The sequence below is a fragment of the Borostomias antarcticus genome, assembly GCF_949987555.1.
Source record: "Borostomias antarcticus genome assembly, chromosome: 1".
NCBI classification, from domain to species: domain Eukaryota; kingdom Metazoa; phylum Chordata; class Actinopteri; order Stomiiformes; family Stomiidae; genus Borostomias; species Borostomias antarcticus.
Genome location: NC_140234.1, coordinates 22,356,474 through 22,372,766, shown reverse-complemented (window position 1 = coordinate 22,372,766; position 16,293 = coordinate 22,356,474). Strand labels below are relative to the sequence as shown.

Here is a 16,293-nt window from a genome sequence, read left to right as displayed (position 1 = left end):
CTCCCCCCCCCCCCCCCCCCCCCCCAAGGGATTTAACTTCCTTTCACGTCGTATTGATTATAGATTTCTTTTGTGCCAGAGAGACGCTTGCTCCTGGTTACCCAATTAATTGCGCTGTCTGGAGGGTGAACTCAAAGTCCTTAGAAATGAAATGAAATTGGGATTAGTCCTTAATGAAGGGAGAGGAGGGGGGGGGAAGCGCCGCCCAATTTCCCCGTCTCCCTTTGTCTGTCTGTTTGACCTTGACCCCGTAGACAGGACAGACATGTCTAGGACAGACGCATCAACGCCAGCACAGACCCGTCTCTGCCACGAAACATTTCTAAAATAAAGAATGCCAAAAAAAAAAACAGCGCTGTCAGGGTTTCTGACTTCTATGTCACTCTTTTATCAAAGAGAAGAAACAATTTCACTCTTATCAAAACAGAGGGATATTGTGAATGAAAAGCCTCTCATTACTCTGCACAACATGGATTTCTGCCTAATACAGCCAATATTACTTGTTAAAAAGGGCAAAGACCCGAGTGAATGTGCTAATTACCGTCCTCTTTCTCTCCTGAATGCAGATGTGAAATTATACGCATGCAAGATGCTGGCTCTTTGTCTGAAGCCTTTTATGGCTCAGCTCATAAATCCTGAACAGACTGGGTTTATAAAATCTTACCTATCATCAGACAACATCTGCAGACTTCGACATATTATAGATGCAGCCCCTGCTTGCCCAACCCCTTGGGCTGTACTCTCTTTAGATGCAGAGAAATGCCTGGTATGGGAAAGAGTTTAGTTTATGAATATGATTCAGACACTACTCCTCTCCCACTGCAATGGTGATGACTGCCAATCGGTGCTCTTCTCAATTTCCAGTTTCTAGAAGCTCCAGACAAGGTTGTGTTCTTTCTCCTCTGCTATTTGCCCTATCCTTAGAACCCATGGTCCAAGTGGTGCATCAGTCACCAATTACAGTTCATAATACTGCCCACTATATTTCGTTATACGCAGATGACATATTACTTTTTCTGGGGGATGCGGTACAATCAACCTCTCATCTTCTGCCTATTTTTGATCATTTTGGCAGCATATCTGGATACAAAATCAATTGGGCTAAATCTGCTTTGCTTCCTTTGAATAACGCTGCTGTGAGAACTGCTACACTTCATACTAATATTCCGGTAGTTCACAAATGTAAATATTTGGGCTTAGACATTTACCCTTCTTTACAAGCTACTTCCACAAACAACTTTGAATCAATTGCGAAACAGGTGGAGGGCGCCCAATTTCCTTTCCCCAATGGAGGGATAAAGGGATCAATAGTCTTTCTGATATTTGGGATAGCACTAGCTTGCCGTCATTCAGGCTCATTACAGCTTACCTGGCACTTCTTTCTTGTTTTATTTACAGCTTCGTAGCACTTTAAGAGCATATGGGGTCCCCTGGGGTCAAGACGTGGAGACCCATCCCTTGCACAAACTTTGTACAACTAAGTCCACAAAGGGGTTGGTTTCCAGTCTTTATACTTGTATTATTAAAGCTGCAGAAAAACGTTTACAAGTTGAAATTCGCTGGTGTCATGACCTCTCTGTTTCACCGAATACAATTAATTGGAAGATGGTGTGGGAGAATATTTTTCTGTCATCTCGTAACCCTAATCACCAAATGATTCATTATAATTATGTACATAGTTAATACTGTACTCCCAGTCAATTATTTCTGATGAATTTATCTCAAAATCCCAACTGAATTGTGTCCTCTTGGAACCCCCGGTACATTCACCCATATGATCTGGGAATGCTCAGCTGTTTTATTATTTTGGCTAATTGTTGCACGGGTTGATGTCCCTTGTACCCCCATGACTTAATTATTAAACAATTCCACTGGTCTCGAACTAACCTTGAGACAGAGGTGTTGGTAGCTAACCATGAGACAGCATTTAGCAGCTAAAAAAATGTCTCTGTCCCTCCCCGCCACGCTGTCCTCCCCTCTGTCTGTCCCTCCCCGCCACGCTGTCCTCCCCTCCGTCTGTCCCTCCCCGCCACGCTGTCCTCCCCTCCGTCTGTCCCTCCCCACCACGCTGTCCTCCCCTCCGTCTGTCCCTCCCCACCATGCTGTCCTCCCCTCCGTCTGTCCCTCCCCACCATGCTGTCCTCCTCTCCCCTCCGTCTGTCCCTCCTCGCCATGCTGTCCTCCCCTCCGTCTGTCCTCCCCTCCGTCTGTCCCTCCCCACCATGCTGTCCTCCCCTCCGTCTGTCCCTCCCCACCACGCTGTCCTCCCCTCCCCTCCGTCTCCCGAGGCTGGTGTGACGCTAGCGGGCGCTGGAGGGGAAAGACTGCTGGCTGAGCCCTCTCTCCCCTCTGCCAAGCGAGCGCCAGGTGTTATTGTGCCAGTCAGCGGGCTGCCTGCTAGACCCTGTTACAGAGGAAGTCCAATGCATTATGGGCCGGTGATGTTGCCAATGTACTGGTAGGATTCTCAGATTAGGGGATTTGTGCATAAAAAAATCACTCCCCGGCGGTGAAGTAAGCGGTGCAGGTTTATGAGCGATCATCTTAAAACATTCAGGGTAAACACAGGTGTAATTAATTGCATTAATTACGGCCCTGTTCCGTTTAGGATTTAGGTGGGCCAGTGCAGATATTGTGCATGCTGGCTCACTGGAATGGCTGTGAAACATTTAATAGAATGAGACCAGAATTAATTTAATTGATTCCACCTGTGTTTACCCTGCTTTGACATGTCAAAATGGCTGCTGTGAAAAGGGCTTATGGTGCGGTCACATATAGGCAAATTTAATATTCGTAGAAGACATGGAAACAGACTATTTTGCTAAACTGACCACATAGTTCGAATCTGCTGGTTTACTTTCTTGCAGGAAAACATATCAAAACTTAGTAAAGTGACATACAGTTATCAGTCGTGAGAACCACATTCACAACAATGGCTGCCAACTCAAGCCCAAACGGACTACAAACCAACTGGTTTTGTGTGCGTCACATCCAGCACTGCCCACACAACACGCTGGTCATTCGCCCGGTAAATATTACTTTCGCCTGTGTGTGCTGCCCTTATGCTGCATTCACATGCTCCTCAATTTCCCAAGCTAAGTCAAGTCGTTCCTCCACCATCGGTGTGTTCATCAGCTTTTAAGTCACAATATGGGAACAACATGGATGCTACAAAGAAGATAATGTTTTTTATTACCCAGGGCGTTTAAACAACCCGCTGGTAGCTGTTTCTAGTTTTTGCATGACAATAAAGAGCAAAGGATTCCCTGAAGCACAAAGATATTGCTTTACCTGACTATACGTGGACAGCAGCTAACGGTTACAACCTAATACCATATGGCTTACCTCACAAATTACATGTGAGCAAAAAATAAACCGTTCATTACCACCACAACTAAACATTTAACCTACTTTCGTCCTCTACTTCCTGCCTATGACGTCACAACTCGTGTACCAAACTTTTCGCCGACTTGTTGTTCAGACTTGAGTTCATGTGAATTTTCCCAGTCGGGAACTCGTTTTTCCGATTATTCCGATACCACATGAATGTAGCAATATTGGATGCCTTGTCTAGGACACACGTTTGGATCCATATTTGAGATGTAAAAAGAGTATTCTCTGGGTGTGTTGGTCCTAGGAGAGTCTGGCGGGAGAGAATCTTTCTTGTTGGGTCAAGTGAGACCATGAGAAATAATGCGAGTTGAAGACTTTGTGCCGAAAGTACAGTATATGGCCAGCACAGCTGCATATAGCATATTGATTACATTTCCTGGCAATAGCTGCGAAGAATTAGTATGTGAAAAATCTGCTGACTCCTTCCAGCTCGAGCAATGATCACGATAATACGCACCTTTAAAAGCTTTTTATGGTTTACTGCGCCTTTAGATTGAAGTAAAGGAAACTTAATTCACAATAAATCACACATAGATCGCCTTTGAGGTTAGTGCCCTTCCATGGATGGGCTCTTAGTCCGTTAATAGCATGGTGTGCGTGTGTTCTTGTGTCTCAGGGTGAATCCGGAGAAGCTACAGGGTGTGCAGCAGAAGCTGGAGGCGTTCCTGGCCCAGGAGAAGGAGCAGAAGGAACGGGCCCAGAGGGTCAGTATCTTCAGGGACTGAGTTAGACTGAGTTAGCCCAGAGGGTCAGTATCTTCAGGGACTGAGTTAGACTGAGTTAGACTGAGTTAGCCCAGAGGGTCAGTATCTTCAGGGACTGAGTTAGCCCAGAGGGTCAGTATCTTCAGGGACTGAGTTAGCCCAGAGGGTCAGTATCTTCAGGAACTGAGTTAGCCCAGAGGGTCAGTATCTTCAGGGACTGAGTTAGCCCAGAGGGTCAGTATCTTCAGGAACTGAGTTAGCCCAGAGGGTCAGTATTTTCAGGGACTGAGTTAGCCCAGAGGGTCAGTATTTTCAGGGACTGAGTTAGCCCAGACGGTCAGTATTTTCAGGGACTGAGTTAGCCCAGAGGGTCAGTATCGTCGTGGGCGATAGGCGTGGTCAGCGTCTAACGCCTGACAAATGTCTCTTGGGAAAATCGCAATGTAAGAGCATGACATCACAAGCGTTCATTTTCTCCTCCACCAACACCCACTTTTAAAAACACATCTTTAAAGGGGCAGTTTTCCCTGTTGTTGCTAACACCCCCGTCTCTGTGGGCGACCGTAGCTCGCCTCCTTCCATTTCCATCTCGAAACGAGGCGATTTCACGCCAGCCCGAGCGCCGCGGGTTCGTTCCATCCCGAGCATGTAATCATCATTTCAGACACATCTCTCCCCAGGACGCGGCCCACTCCAAGTAAAGGACTGCCCGTTATCTCGGCGGCGCTGTGCCGCCTGATTTATCGCCCTCCTCTCACGCTCCCCCTCTCCCCCGTGCCGTGCATCATTCGCATGAGATTGCCGGTGTAGATCCCGCTGACCCCTCTCTCCCCCTTTCTCTCTCCCTCTCTCTCCCTCTCTCTTCCCCCCCCCTCTCTCTCTCCTTCTCTCTTCTCTCTCCCTCTCTCTCTCTCCCTCCCTCTCTCTCTCTCCCTCTCTCTCTCTCTCTCTCTCTCTCTCTCTCTCTCTCTCTCTCTCTCCCTCTCTCTCTCTCCCTCTCTCCGTCCCTCTCTCCCTCCCTCTCTCCCCCTCTCTCTCTCTCTCTCTCTCTCTCTCCCTCCCTCTCATTTGCAGTGCTTCGTCGCATACCTGCGCTCCGTCTACATCATGAAGAACAAAGGCGTGTTCGACGTGTTCCGGCTCGATCTCCAGGAGTACGCGGAGTGAGTACGGGCCGAGAGCGTTCCTCGCGCGGAACCGCACTTCGCTCAGATGATCTCCAAAACCAAAAGTCAAACACACGAGGCCTGACTTTCTCTGCAGAGGGGGGGTGGGGTGGGACACGATTTCTCCAATTATGAGTATTTGGCATCGGCTAAATATTAATTAATTAATTAATTACTATCGAATTGTTTAAATCCCCCCGTTTAAATGAGAGCATTGCTGAACGTCGGTGTTGTGGGTGGCGTTGGCAGGTCTCTGGGTCTGGCTGTGGCCCCGCGCGTCCGTTTCCTCAACACAGCCCTGAAACAGAAGGCTGAACGGGCCAGACAAGGACCAGAGGAGGCCCAGGAGGAGGAGGAGGAGGAGGAGCTAAAGAGCTTCAAGGCCAAGTTCAGAGGAGACGGACGCAGCGCCGAAGCCTCCGACTCCCAGGGCTCAGACGAGGAGGAAGAGGACGATGACGGCGATGATGATGAGGCGGAAAGGCCTAAAGAGCTTCTCCTCGGTGCGGAGGAGGAGGAGGATGAAGATCTGAGGGACTTGGAGCTGCTGACGGTGAAGAGGAAGGACATCTTCACTCTGGAGGAGGAGGAGGAGGAGGAGGAGGAGGTGAGATGCTCTTATCACGGCTATCTGGCACCAGGTTTCGTTTATGGCCAATGAATTATTCAAAATGGAATTAAATTAACCTGTGTCCCTATATATAGCTGCCGAGGGCATATTTTCTTATATGCATTGGCGTAGTAGAATTAGGTTATTAGATGTCACTGTTTAAGGTCACCTCTTGAGGTCGGTCCTGTAATGGCCTAAAGTCAAATAGCTGACCACGGGATCTGGACACCGTAAAACCACACACTGACGCACACGACCCTTTTAACTGCCCTCCTAAATAAACCTGAGGAAACTTAGAAGAACGAAGGACTCTCTTCAGTGGCCTACATGAGTTCACTAAAAGCTTGCTGACGCGTATGTCTCTCCAATGTCACTTTTCGCGTCCTCACCCCAACCACAACGGCAGCCACACCCTGCAATCACACTCCTCCAGGGCCGGCACTAGCACTACAAAGCCTTCGGTTTGCTCTAGTACGAGTACTAACGAAAGCAATATCTTCCTCAACGGACGGTATAAGACCGTGACGTCATACCATCGCTTTTCTCAGGCGCTTCCCAGTGCTTTGCTGTCTAGTGGACACTCCTCCCCACGGAGTCTTGAGAACGTCACCACGCGAAGTGCAGCTAGCTTACTGCTGCACTGGCTAGCCAACTACCATTAGCCATATGCAAGCATGTTTTTCTTTTGATGTCACAAAATGGTGCATTTTGGGCGGCTGTAGCTCAGTTGGTAGAGCGGGTCGTTCAGTGATCGAAGGGTCAGTGATTCGAAGCCCAGCTCCGACTGTCCACATGTCGAAGTGTCCTTGAGCAAGACTCCTAACCCCAAATTGCTCCCAATGAGCAGGTTAGCACCTTGCATGGCAGCTACCGCCATTGGTGTATGAATGTGTGTGTGAATGGGTGAATGAGAGGCCATTGTAAAGCGCTTTGAGTGCTGCTAAGGTGGAAAAGCGCTATATAAGTGCAGTCCATTTACCATTTACCATCTACTGTAGTGAAAGTTACAGCAATCCGCAAATGTCAGGGAAATGTTAGTCTGACTCACCGACTGTAGGTTTTGGGGATAAGCCTCGTTTATTACTGTCCAATTAGTGACGACGGACTATTTTGTCAGCCCAATCAGATTCAATCCAGACTATGTGAACAACTTAGCAAACTCTCCGCCCAAGACGATATTGGTTTTACTGCGCTGGCACAGTATAAACAAAACAAACAATAAACAAAGTGTGGAGATGCCTCTGGCTATGCAAGACTAGGGCAAAGTTTGAAGACTAAACATCTATATTGGAATTGAAATTGCACACTCCTTATGTGTCTAGTTTGTAAGTGAGGTAGAATGAGAAACTTCTCAAGAGTACATTTGTGTGGTTGGAGTGATTGTGCCCACTTCTTCTCCGCAAGGGGAGGTCAGCTGACTGGAATTTAAAGCAAGAAAAATAGGTCTCTCCGAGCCTCTTCACGATTATATTTAGAGTTCGAGCTGAGCACCTTGGGGCTCACAAACTGGGCTAGCTCCCATGTGAAGTTGAAAATAAAACATCCTAGTTTGCGTGTGGAAAAAAAAAAAGGGTTTGGAGAGGGAGAAATGTGTTTTTTGAAAAGAGGTCAGGGCCAATTTAGCCGGCTCCGGCTCCCTCGTTCAATTGGCCGCCTCTGCAGTGTGCTAAGAATACGCAAAAGTGTCTGGGGTCCGCAGCGTAATGTGTGTCTTCCATCGTGGGAGGATGATGTGGCGCAGTCATGGCTATACCGTGCGTGCGGGGTAGTGTGTATCATCCATCGTGGGAGGATGATGTGGCGCAGTCATGGCTGCCGTGCATGCGGGGTAGTGCGTGTCGTCCATTGTGGGAGGAGGACGTTGTGTAATCAGACATGATTCACCTCAAACTCTCGGGGAGAAATTATTTGTTTCCATGGTTTCATGGGAACGGGCACTCTTATATTATAGATATTTATGACTAAACCGAAGGTGTGATTTTTCTGTAGATGGGATAGTTAAGGGGTACAAGTACCTGCGGTCTCTTCACATATATACAGGGTGCTGCCGTATACCTTACGAGCAGCCAGTCATTGTCATTAAGCCGTGCCACCAGCAGCAGAAGCCGTGTCTCCGTGGACTCAGGAGAGTTTTTATCTGGCTCTGCCGTGTAAAGGAGATGGGGGGGCCTTCTCTAACCCTCTCTCTCTCTCCCTCTCCCTCTCTCTCTCTCTCTCTCTCTCTCCCTCTCTCTCCCCCCCTCTCTGGGGGGCCTTCTCTAACCCCGATCACCCATGGCCCTTCAGTCCAACCGCCCGAATCTCTTCAGCTCGATTACCCCGGAGACTGTCTGTCATTGGGCTGAATACAAGAGAAAAGCAGTCTCTCACTCCCCCCCCACTCCACTCCGCTCTCCTTGCCTGATAGACTTGGATAAGTTCAATTCAGCTTAACGCGTTCTTTTAGATGGCTAGTCTTCACAAAAATGGTATTGATCGACACGCCTGCTACTTGGTACCTTCTTAGACGATCAATGTTAATAATTCTGATTTATGTTTGTTCTGGCGTTATTTTTTACCAGTGTTACTTTTGTGGCATTGTTCTGAGTGATATACAGTTCATTTATAGTTACAGTTATGGGCAGACATAATTCATTCAAGACATAGGTGCTGTTGTAGCCTAATGGACTCGCACATTCTTTCCCATTATCCACGTCGGCGATTCTGAGTGTGGGTGGGTTTGTCATTATGTTGAAAGCTAAATAGTGCGAAATTAATTTCTTGCATTCATTTCTTTTAAACAGGCCCTCACAGTCAGGCCACCATCAGAACGGTGGTTTTTAGCTAGCATAGAATAACACATGGACACAATCGTTTTTCTCCCTCCCTGGCTGGTGTTTCATGGCAACGGTCCCCTCATAACAATTAAAAAAGCATCCTTATCCCGGAAGATGGGTCCTTTTAAAATGCAGCTTTTGTGCGTAAAGTGATTGATCGAAGCAATCTGGTGAGAGCAGGCCCCGTCAGCCGGGCCGGCGCTGTCCCCGGAGAGGACGGCAGCCTGTCGAATGACACCTTTCCAGAATGTACCGCCTCCACATCTATTCCATCATGCTAATTGCAGTCTTGTCATCTTTCAAACCTGCAACCCCCAAACCCCAGCCCCTTCTCGGACCGTCCTTGATAGGCTCCCCCATCACTCGTTGGTAATAATGTCACAGGGTAGATTTATACATGGAGGGTGTTTTGTACAAGCCATGCTGTAGGCTGAGCAATAGGCCTGTTTGGGTTGTTGTGATGTTTTCAGACCCAAGGATATTTTATTTTGTATAACTAACCAAATTTCCCACTGGGGGGATCAATAGCGTATCTGTCTGTGTGTCTGTCTGTCTGTCTGTCTGTCTGTCTGTCTGTCTGTCTGTCTGTCTGTCTGTCTGTCTGTCTTATTTATCTATCACTGTCTCTCTAATCTATCTATCTATCTCTCTCTCTCTCTCTCTCTCTCTCTCTCTCCCTCTCTCTATCTATCTCATATCACTCTTATCTCTCTAATCTATCTATGTCTCTCTCTCTCACCCTCCCTCCATGTGGGGTGTGTTTGATTTTATATAACTATCGTCCCGATATGGGGTGTGTTTGGTTTTATATAACTCGTCCCGATGTGGGGTGTGTTTGGTTTTATATAACTATCGTCTCGATGTGGGGTGTGTTTGGTTTTATATAACTATCGTCCCCATGTGGGGTGTGTTTGGTTTTATATAACCATCGTCCCGATGTGGGGTGTGTTTGGTTTTATATAACTATCGTCCCGATGTGGGGTCTGTTTGGTTTTATATAACTATCGTCCCGATGTGGGGTGTGTTTGGTTTTATATAACTATCGTCCCGATGTGGGGTGTGTTTGGTTTTATATAACTATCGTCCCGATGTGGGGTGTGTTTGGTTTTATATAACTATCGTCCCGATGTGGGGTGTGTTTGGTTTTATATAACTATCGTCCCCATGTGGGGTGTGTTTGGTTTTATATAACTATCGTCCCGATGTGGGGTGTGTTTGGTTTATATAACTTGTCCCGATGTGGGGTGTGTTTGGTTTTATATAACCATCGTCCCGATGTGGGGTGTGTTTGGTTTTATACAACTATCGTCCCGATGTGGGGTGTGTTTGGTTTTATATAACTATCGTCCCGATGTGGGGTGTGTTTGGTTTTATATAACTATCGTCCCGATGTGGGGTGTGTTTGGTTTTATATAACTCGTTCCCATGTGGGGTGTGTTTGGTTTTATATAACTATCGTCCCGATGTGGGGTGTGTTTGGTTTTATATAACTATCGTCCCCATGTGGGGTGTGTTTGGTTTTATATAACCATCGTCCCGATGTGGGGTGTGTTTGGTTTTATATAACTCGTCCCCATGTGGGGTGTGTTATGCAGAGTTCTGTCTCCAGGCTGGTGCGTACTGCTTACCTGCAGTAGATAGGAGCTGCTCTCTGCGTCATTTCAGACAGTTTGCCAAAATAATGCAACAGAATGACACTAGACTATGTAAAAGTCAGTGTATATATAATATGTATACAGTATACTGCTGCTCAAAGGTTTGGTGTCACCTCTGAACATTTAATGTTTCCATGAAAACTCACTGTTATTCAGAATATGAGTTGCAAAAAGCAATAAGAGCAGGATATCTTCATTTTGAAAACTGCATGATATTTTTTAAACTGCATATTTCATGGTCACCCCCAACCCCTCTTAACTGCTAAATCGGTGGTTTCCAGTTATAATAGTAATTTACCTCATTAACAATGTCTAGATTTATTTAATTATTGATTATTTTAACTGGAAAAATGCTTTTCTTTTGAAAATAAGGACATTTCTAAGTGGCCCAACCTACTGTGTATATACTGCATATTCCCTCTCCCCCGAAATTCGTAACCATGGATAAAAGAGCTCGATTGGTCAGTTTTAATAGAGCGGAACATTTCCAAGGACAAGAAGACAGAGACAGATCAGACCAGATCAGACCAGAGACAGATCCGCCCACTTTGTTGACTCCTCGGGATGCATCCAAGCCCCCACACCCCCCTGATAACAATGGCTTGGTTCAGCCCATTGATTGAATGATTGATTCCTCCATTGATTGATGAGTGTCTGATTCCCACTCCAGTCGATTAATTGGCCCTCAGCCATTCATGTGAGGACCAGCGGCCACAGCTGACAGTGAGAGGAATGCCTTTCAGTGCAGAACTGTCCAAGGATGGAACAAGCTATAAATCAGCCACTTCCAGAAGTTGGGCTAAACGTCTACTGTGATGCTCTATGATAATATTTCCAGGCACCATATATCATTATGACTCGTGTTTAGTGCTTGCTTGTTAACTTACTTGTTTAAGTTCAGGGAAGTATGTTGTATATTTGCACTCACATTTGAATTGAAGCGATGCCCTTACAAGAAAGACGAGTGAATTTACTGTTTCTTTTGAAATAATATTTTTTATGTATTTATTTTCTTGGGGATTACTCGGGTGAATTCATGACTCGGGTGATTGGTTATTCATCACAACCATCCCTCTCTTGGAGGGCGCACCATCTTGTGACATTCCTTTGCCCAAAGCTAACTGCTAAACAGCTTAAAGACACGCTCCGGTTCCTTAACTGGGATGAAATATTTATCGTTTTCCCCAAAGGTGATCAAGGGGTTGAGGGGCTTAGGGTTGACTTCACAGCCCTCATCTATTTCCCATCTTTCTAAAGGCGTTCAGAGACTGAATCGTTGTGGGGAACTGCTGATGTTGAATTTCTTTTTAAATTGGTTTCTCCAAGACTCTCTTCCCATCATTTTGCTATTAAAAATGCAGCGCAATAACCTCACACCGGTTTCAATAACCTCACCTCCCAATTTCAATAACTTCACACTGTTTCTTAGCCTGATTCAGGACCTCCCTGTGGGGGGCGTGGTCTGAGCACTCATTAAACATGGTGTTTGATGACATTAGGTCTAGAGGTGATGATCTTCCATGGAGGTTTTGTTCAAGGAGATGGAAATGCGGTGAGGCTGTGTGAATACAGCCAATAACCTCATAGTGCTAAGAGGTGGAACAGGGAGAACTCGTGTCTGTCTGTCTCCTGCTATTGACGATCTGCTCAGAACCTTGCAAGATTTACCATGACCGTGACCTCTAACGAGATCTCATTCCGGCGCTGAATAGAACACCTCGTCAGACAGCGTCGCGCCCGCGTTCCTGTTTGGAAGTTCTTGTCCGCTGGCGTCCTTTGTTACCCAGAGGCATTCATTTCACCCCCTTGTGTACTGAACAGCATTTAATAGGTTTTTCCAAATGGATGACGCATATTGGATTGTTGAATATGGCCTTGTCAGCAGAACAAAAAATATGGAAATATGATGGGGCTTTGAGAGATTTTCGCGAAAGGACTGCAGAATTAACTTTGAATAGATGGATGGTGGAGCGGTACAGTAGTCGGCCCCTCATTAGGCCTGAGTGCTGGTGTAATGGATATTTTGTTGTTACTGAGAATGCGTTAGTGCCTTAAGTTATCATCATATCATAGTTTCATATTTCAGTACCCTGTTATTATATATTATTATATATATATATTTCAGTTAGAAACCAGCTGATTCTAACTCCAAGTGCCACATTATTTTGAAGGACATTTCAGCTGTTTTCAGACGCACCCATCCGTTATTCCTAATTGAAGATGGCGATCAATGTCCCTACGGGAGGAATTACATCTTTAATCGAACCGTCAAATGCATAACCTTGGCAATTGACCCCAAACACGTCAATATATGGTTTAGCGAGCGCACGGACATCAATCGTGTGGTAAAAATGAGTACGTCTGAAACGCAGTCAAAGATAAAGCATGGCGTCATAGCCCTGGGTCATTCAAGAGTGGAAAACGGTGTGATAATAAGCTGACATGCAGAATTTATGTCTGTCTCTCTCGAGTGCCGACTCAGCACACCGCGCTGCTGGTTAAACTCAAGTCATATTCCGAGGGTTTGTTTTATTAACACCCACGGCAGGAGTGCTCTCTATATTGTCTTCAATGGGAGAGGGCCTCAGTAGGGCTGCCAAGGAAAGTACATTTGCGATGTGCATTGGCCACAGCAGAAAAAAAAAATCCTCTACCGTTGGTCAAATACGGCTCTAGGGTTAAGAAATAACTAGTTTGAAAAGAGCTCTTTAAAAGAAACGGCTAGTACTGAATTGTGAATAACTGGGTGAAAGGTTAAATGTGTTTTTGTTGTAGTGTTGTTGATGTTTCAAGCAGCCATAAAAGGTATTTCTTCCCTGCTAAAAGAGAGAATAGGAAGGATTTTTTCCTCTGTTTAAAGACAAACAAGCATTTGTCAGGGCTGGAAATGTCATTTTGTCACCTGGTGAAGTTAATCAAACTGCTATAGCAATGAATATACTCGTCTGGCTGTTCTTTGTGAATGTACTCAGCCAACTCAGAGATCCCAGGTTTGAGATTCCTAGGTCACAAGCTCTGGTGTTTGACCGTCATGACATCAGAGATGAGTAACAACAATGTCGGTCATCCTCATCGACATGTACGTCGTCCATGTGTGAATACCGTCTTCCCTCCATCTCTCCACCAGGAACTTACCGGCAAAGATCCTCAAAAGAAAACTGGAAAGGAGACCAAGTTCAAAGACGCAAAGAAGGCCTTGAAAAGAAACTTCCAGCTCAACAGCAAAATAACCTTCACTGACGAAGGAGAGGTTTGTACAGATATTTTCATGTGGCAGTTTTGTTTTTCCGTTTTAAACTGCCACGGCAAACTGCATTATTAGCCCTAAAACCTCTCTGTGCATGCAAGCGACGCACGCAGCATCAAGAGGACAGTCCTTCACCCTAACCTGCTTGTTTACCTCTCTAATAGCCTTTTTGCTCTGGGAAAATTAGCTTGGCGTGTGATGCTCATACTCAGTTGCGTGTGTGGCGCCCATCCAGCTGAAAATGAAATGACTCAGAAGTGTGTTTCATCAGTGTGAGCTCAGGTGGGCGCGAATGTGTTGTGTGTGTGTGTGTGTTTGCGCGTGAGGTCGCGACTACACATTGGTGCGCCGGCCTGTAATTGCTTGTGTGTGATTACGCGCTACCCATCCAGCTGAAAATAAAATGGCAGCGTCGCTGTGTGTGTGTGTGCGTGTGTGTGCGTGCGTGCGTGTGCGTGTGCGTGCGCGCGCGCGTGCCATCAACACTCCAGATGGTGCAGCAGTGGCCCCCGGTGCAGCGGACGGCGGTGCCAGTCCCGGAGGACGACGGCGAGGGCGGTCCATCGGGCATCAACGTGGACGAGGCCAGAGAGAGGCTCCGGCAGGAGGACCGCTTTGACAAGCAGCAGTACAGCCTCAGAGTCCGCGAGAAGAAACGAGTAAGACCCCACACCGTCAGTCACACTCCACTACACTCTCGTCGTCAGACAGAAGCCGTCGGTACGACCGCGGTACGCCGTACGCCGCCAAGGACGTCGGGCTAGAGACGCCCGCGACGAAAACGAACAATATAAGTCCTGATTCACTTGCAGTGATGGATGCCTGCTGCTCTAAGTCATGAGGCCGCCTCAAGGTTGTCCGGAGGGTTGATCTATAATTGCTTCCAGGGTTCAAGAACATTGTCGAAGTCTCCAGACTCCACGTGCAAACCTGCACAAAACTAGATGAAGTCTTCACCTTGGGCCTGTTGCTAACTGAGCGTTGGGTAAAAATCTTGAAAAAGGGGCGAGGCAACCACATAATCATTGTTGAGGTTATGTAACAGTCAAAAGTGTGGTATACAAATCTTGGAAAAAGGGGTGAGGCAACCGCATAATCGTCATTAAGGTCATGTAACAGTCAAGAGGGGGTTTTAAGTGTGCTCAAAATAAACGATCTGGAGCTGTCCCAGAATCCCTGTCGGTCTCAGCTAGAGGTAGAGCCTCCTGCTTCATCTCCTCCTGTGCGGTAGCAGCCATGAAAAATAAATGTCACAGCTGTGACACTCTCTCCTTCTCTCTCCCTCTCTCTCCCTCTCTCTCCCTCTCTCTCTCTCTCTCTCTCTCTCTCCCTCTCTCTCTCTCTCTTTCTCTCTCTCTCTCCCTCTCTCTCTCTCCCTCTCTCTTTCCCTCTCTCTCTCTCTCTCTCTCTCTCTCTCCTTCGTTCACATGCACCTACACACACACACACACACACTATTACCTCAGAGTGATTTAGGGGAGTCAGGAGGCCAGATGAGTCTGTGGAATGCCGTCCAGCTGTCGGTCCAGTCCCAGCGAATCAGGGCTGAGCACACAAGGGCCAGATCCGCCCCAGAATGCACTGCCTGTCAATCCGGCAACCTTCTCACACAAAGAGAGCAAATAACCATTTCCAGCGACAGTAGGTAGTTATTATCGTCGTCGTGTTGGGCACGGTACGCCAACACCGTAAAGTTGTGTAATTGGCTCCGTGATTCCATCTTTGCCAGCCTCCATTTACAACTGAATGTAGTATTTACGCTCTCTTTCATTGGCTTTTGAAATGAAGAACACGCCGAAGGGCTTGGTGGAACGACCGCAGTGGAAACCGTGGCTTCTCCGCTTGAAACGTTTCCCAAACTCCTCTCTGGCCAGCTGAGTTCTGGGATCGGATCGCCCCAGAGAAATGGTCAATTCTGTCCTGGCATAGCCCCCTCTCCCCTGTCAGGCTGTGTGTTGTGTGTTGTGTGTGCGTGTGTGTGTGTGCGTGTGCGCGTGTTGTGTGAAAGCCCATATATCACTGGTTGGTTGAAATGAAAATTCCTGCCCTAGCTGAGCGTGGAGCTGCTAGAGACCCTTCAGGCTGACTGTGAGATAAACTCCCTCCCACACCTGCTCGAACTTTGCCCGGGCATATCTGATCTACCGAGAAAGTACTTATTTCACCCGCGGATAGATATCGACTCCCGGATTGAATTATGCTAACGGTCGCTCCCTTATTTCGGTTTAATGAAGTGATTATGGCATTATTTGATTGGTGGCGTTAATGATTGGCCTTCGGGAAGCAAGCGAATATTGATGGGGTCGAACGTGGAGCGGTGTCTGTAAAAATGTGAGCGAATGTGGAGTCACTTCGGCCGTGTAGACGCGCCACAAATGTCGTGTTTAACACCTCATCCCGTTCATTCGTCCTGTGCGGGAAGCATCGCCAAGAAGCGTCGTCGCGATGGCGCGCCGGCGCACGAAGAGGGCGAAAAACAAGACGCTTAAAAAAAAAAGAAGAAAGAAGTCAATTTCAATTTTGCACAACGCCGCCCGTCTCTGACACCCCAGAGGCACAGGAATTGGTTAGCTCCACCCCCCGGCGCATGCGTGAGACACACACACACACACACACACACAGCTGGCATGATGCAATTTGGCTAACAGGGCATGTTAGTTATACTTTCGAGTTTATACTTTCGAGTATAAAGGTTGAAGTGA

General features: G+C 47.0%; 1 protein-coding gene across 1 annotated transcript in view; it reads left to right on the top strand.

The window, feature by feature from the left end:
* The window catches only part of ddx10 (DEAD (Asp-Glu-Ala-Asp) box polypeptide 10), a 51,283-nt gene that overhangs the window by 13,070 nt on the left and 21,920 nt on the right, over window positions 1-16,293 (top strand). Inside the window, exons 11-15 of the mRNA XM_084444570.1 lie at window positions 4,010-4,097; window positions 5,172-5,260; window positions 5,513-5,870; window positions 13,472-13,594; window positions 14,083-14,250. Coding sequence (XP_084300696.1) covers window positions 4,010-4,097; window positions 5,172-5,260; window positions 5,513-5,870; window positions 13,472-13,594; window positions 14,083-14,250 — 826 coding nt within the window. The remainder of the gene's footprint in view (window positions 1-4,009; window positions 4,098-5,171; window positions 5,261-5,512; window positions 5,871-13,471; window positions 13,595-14,082; window positions 14,251-16,293) is intronic.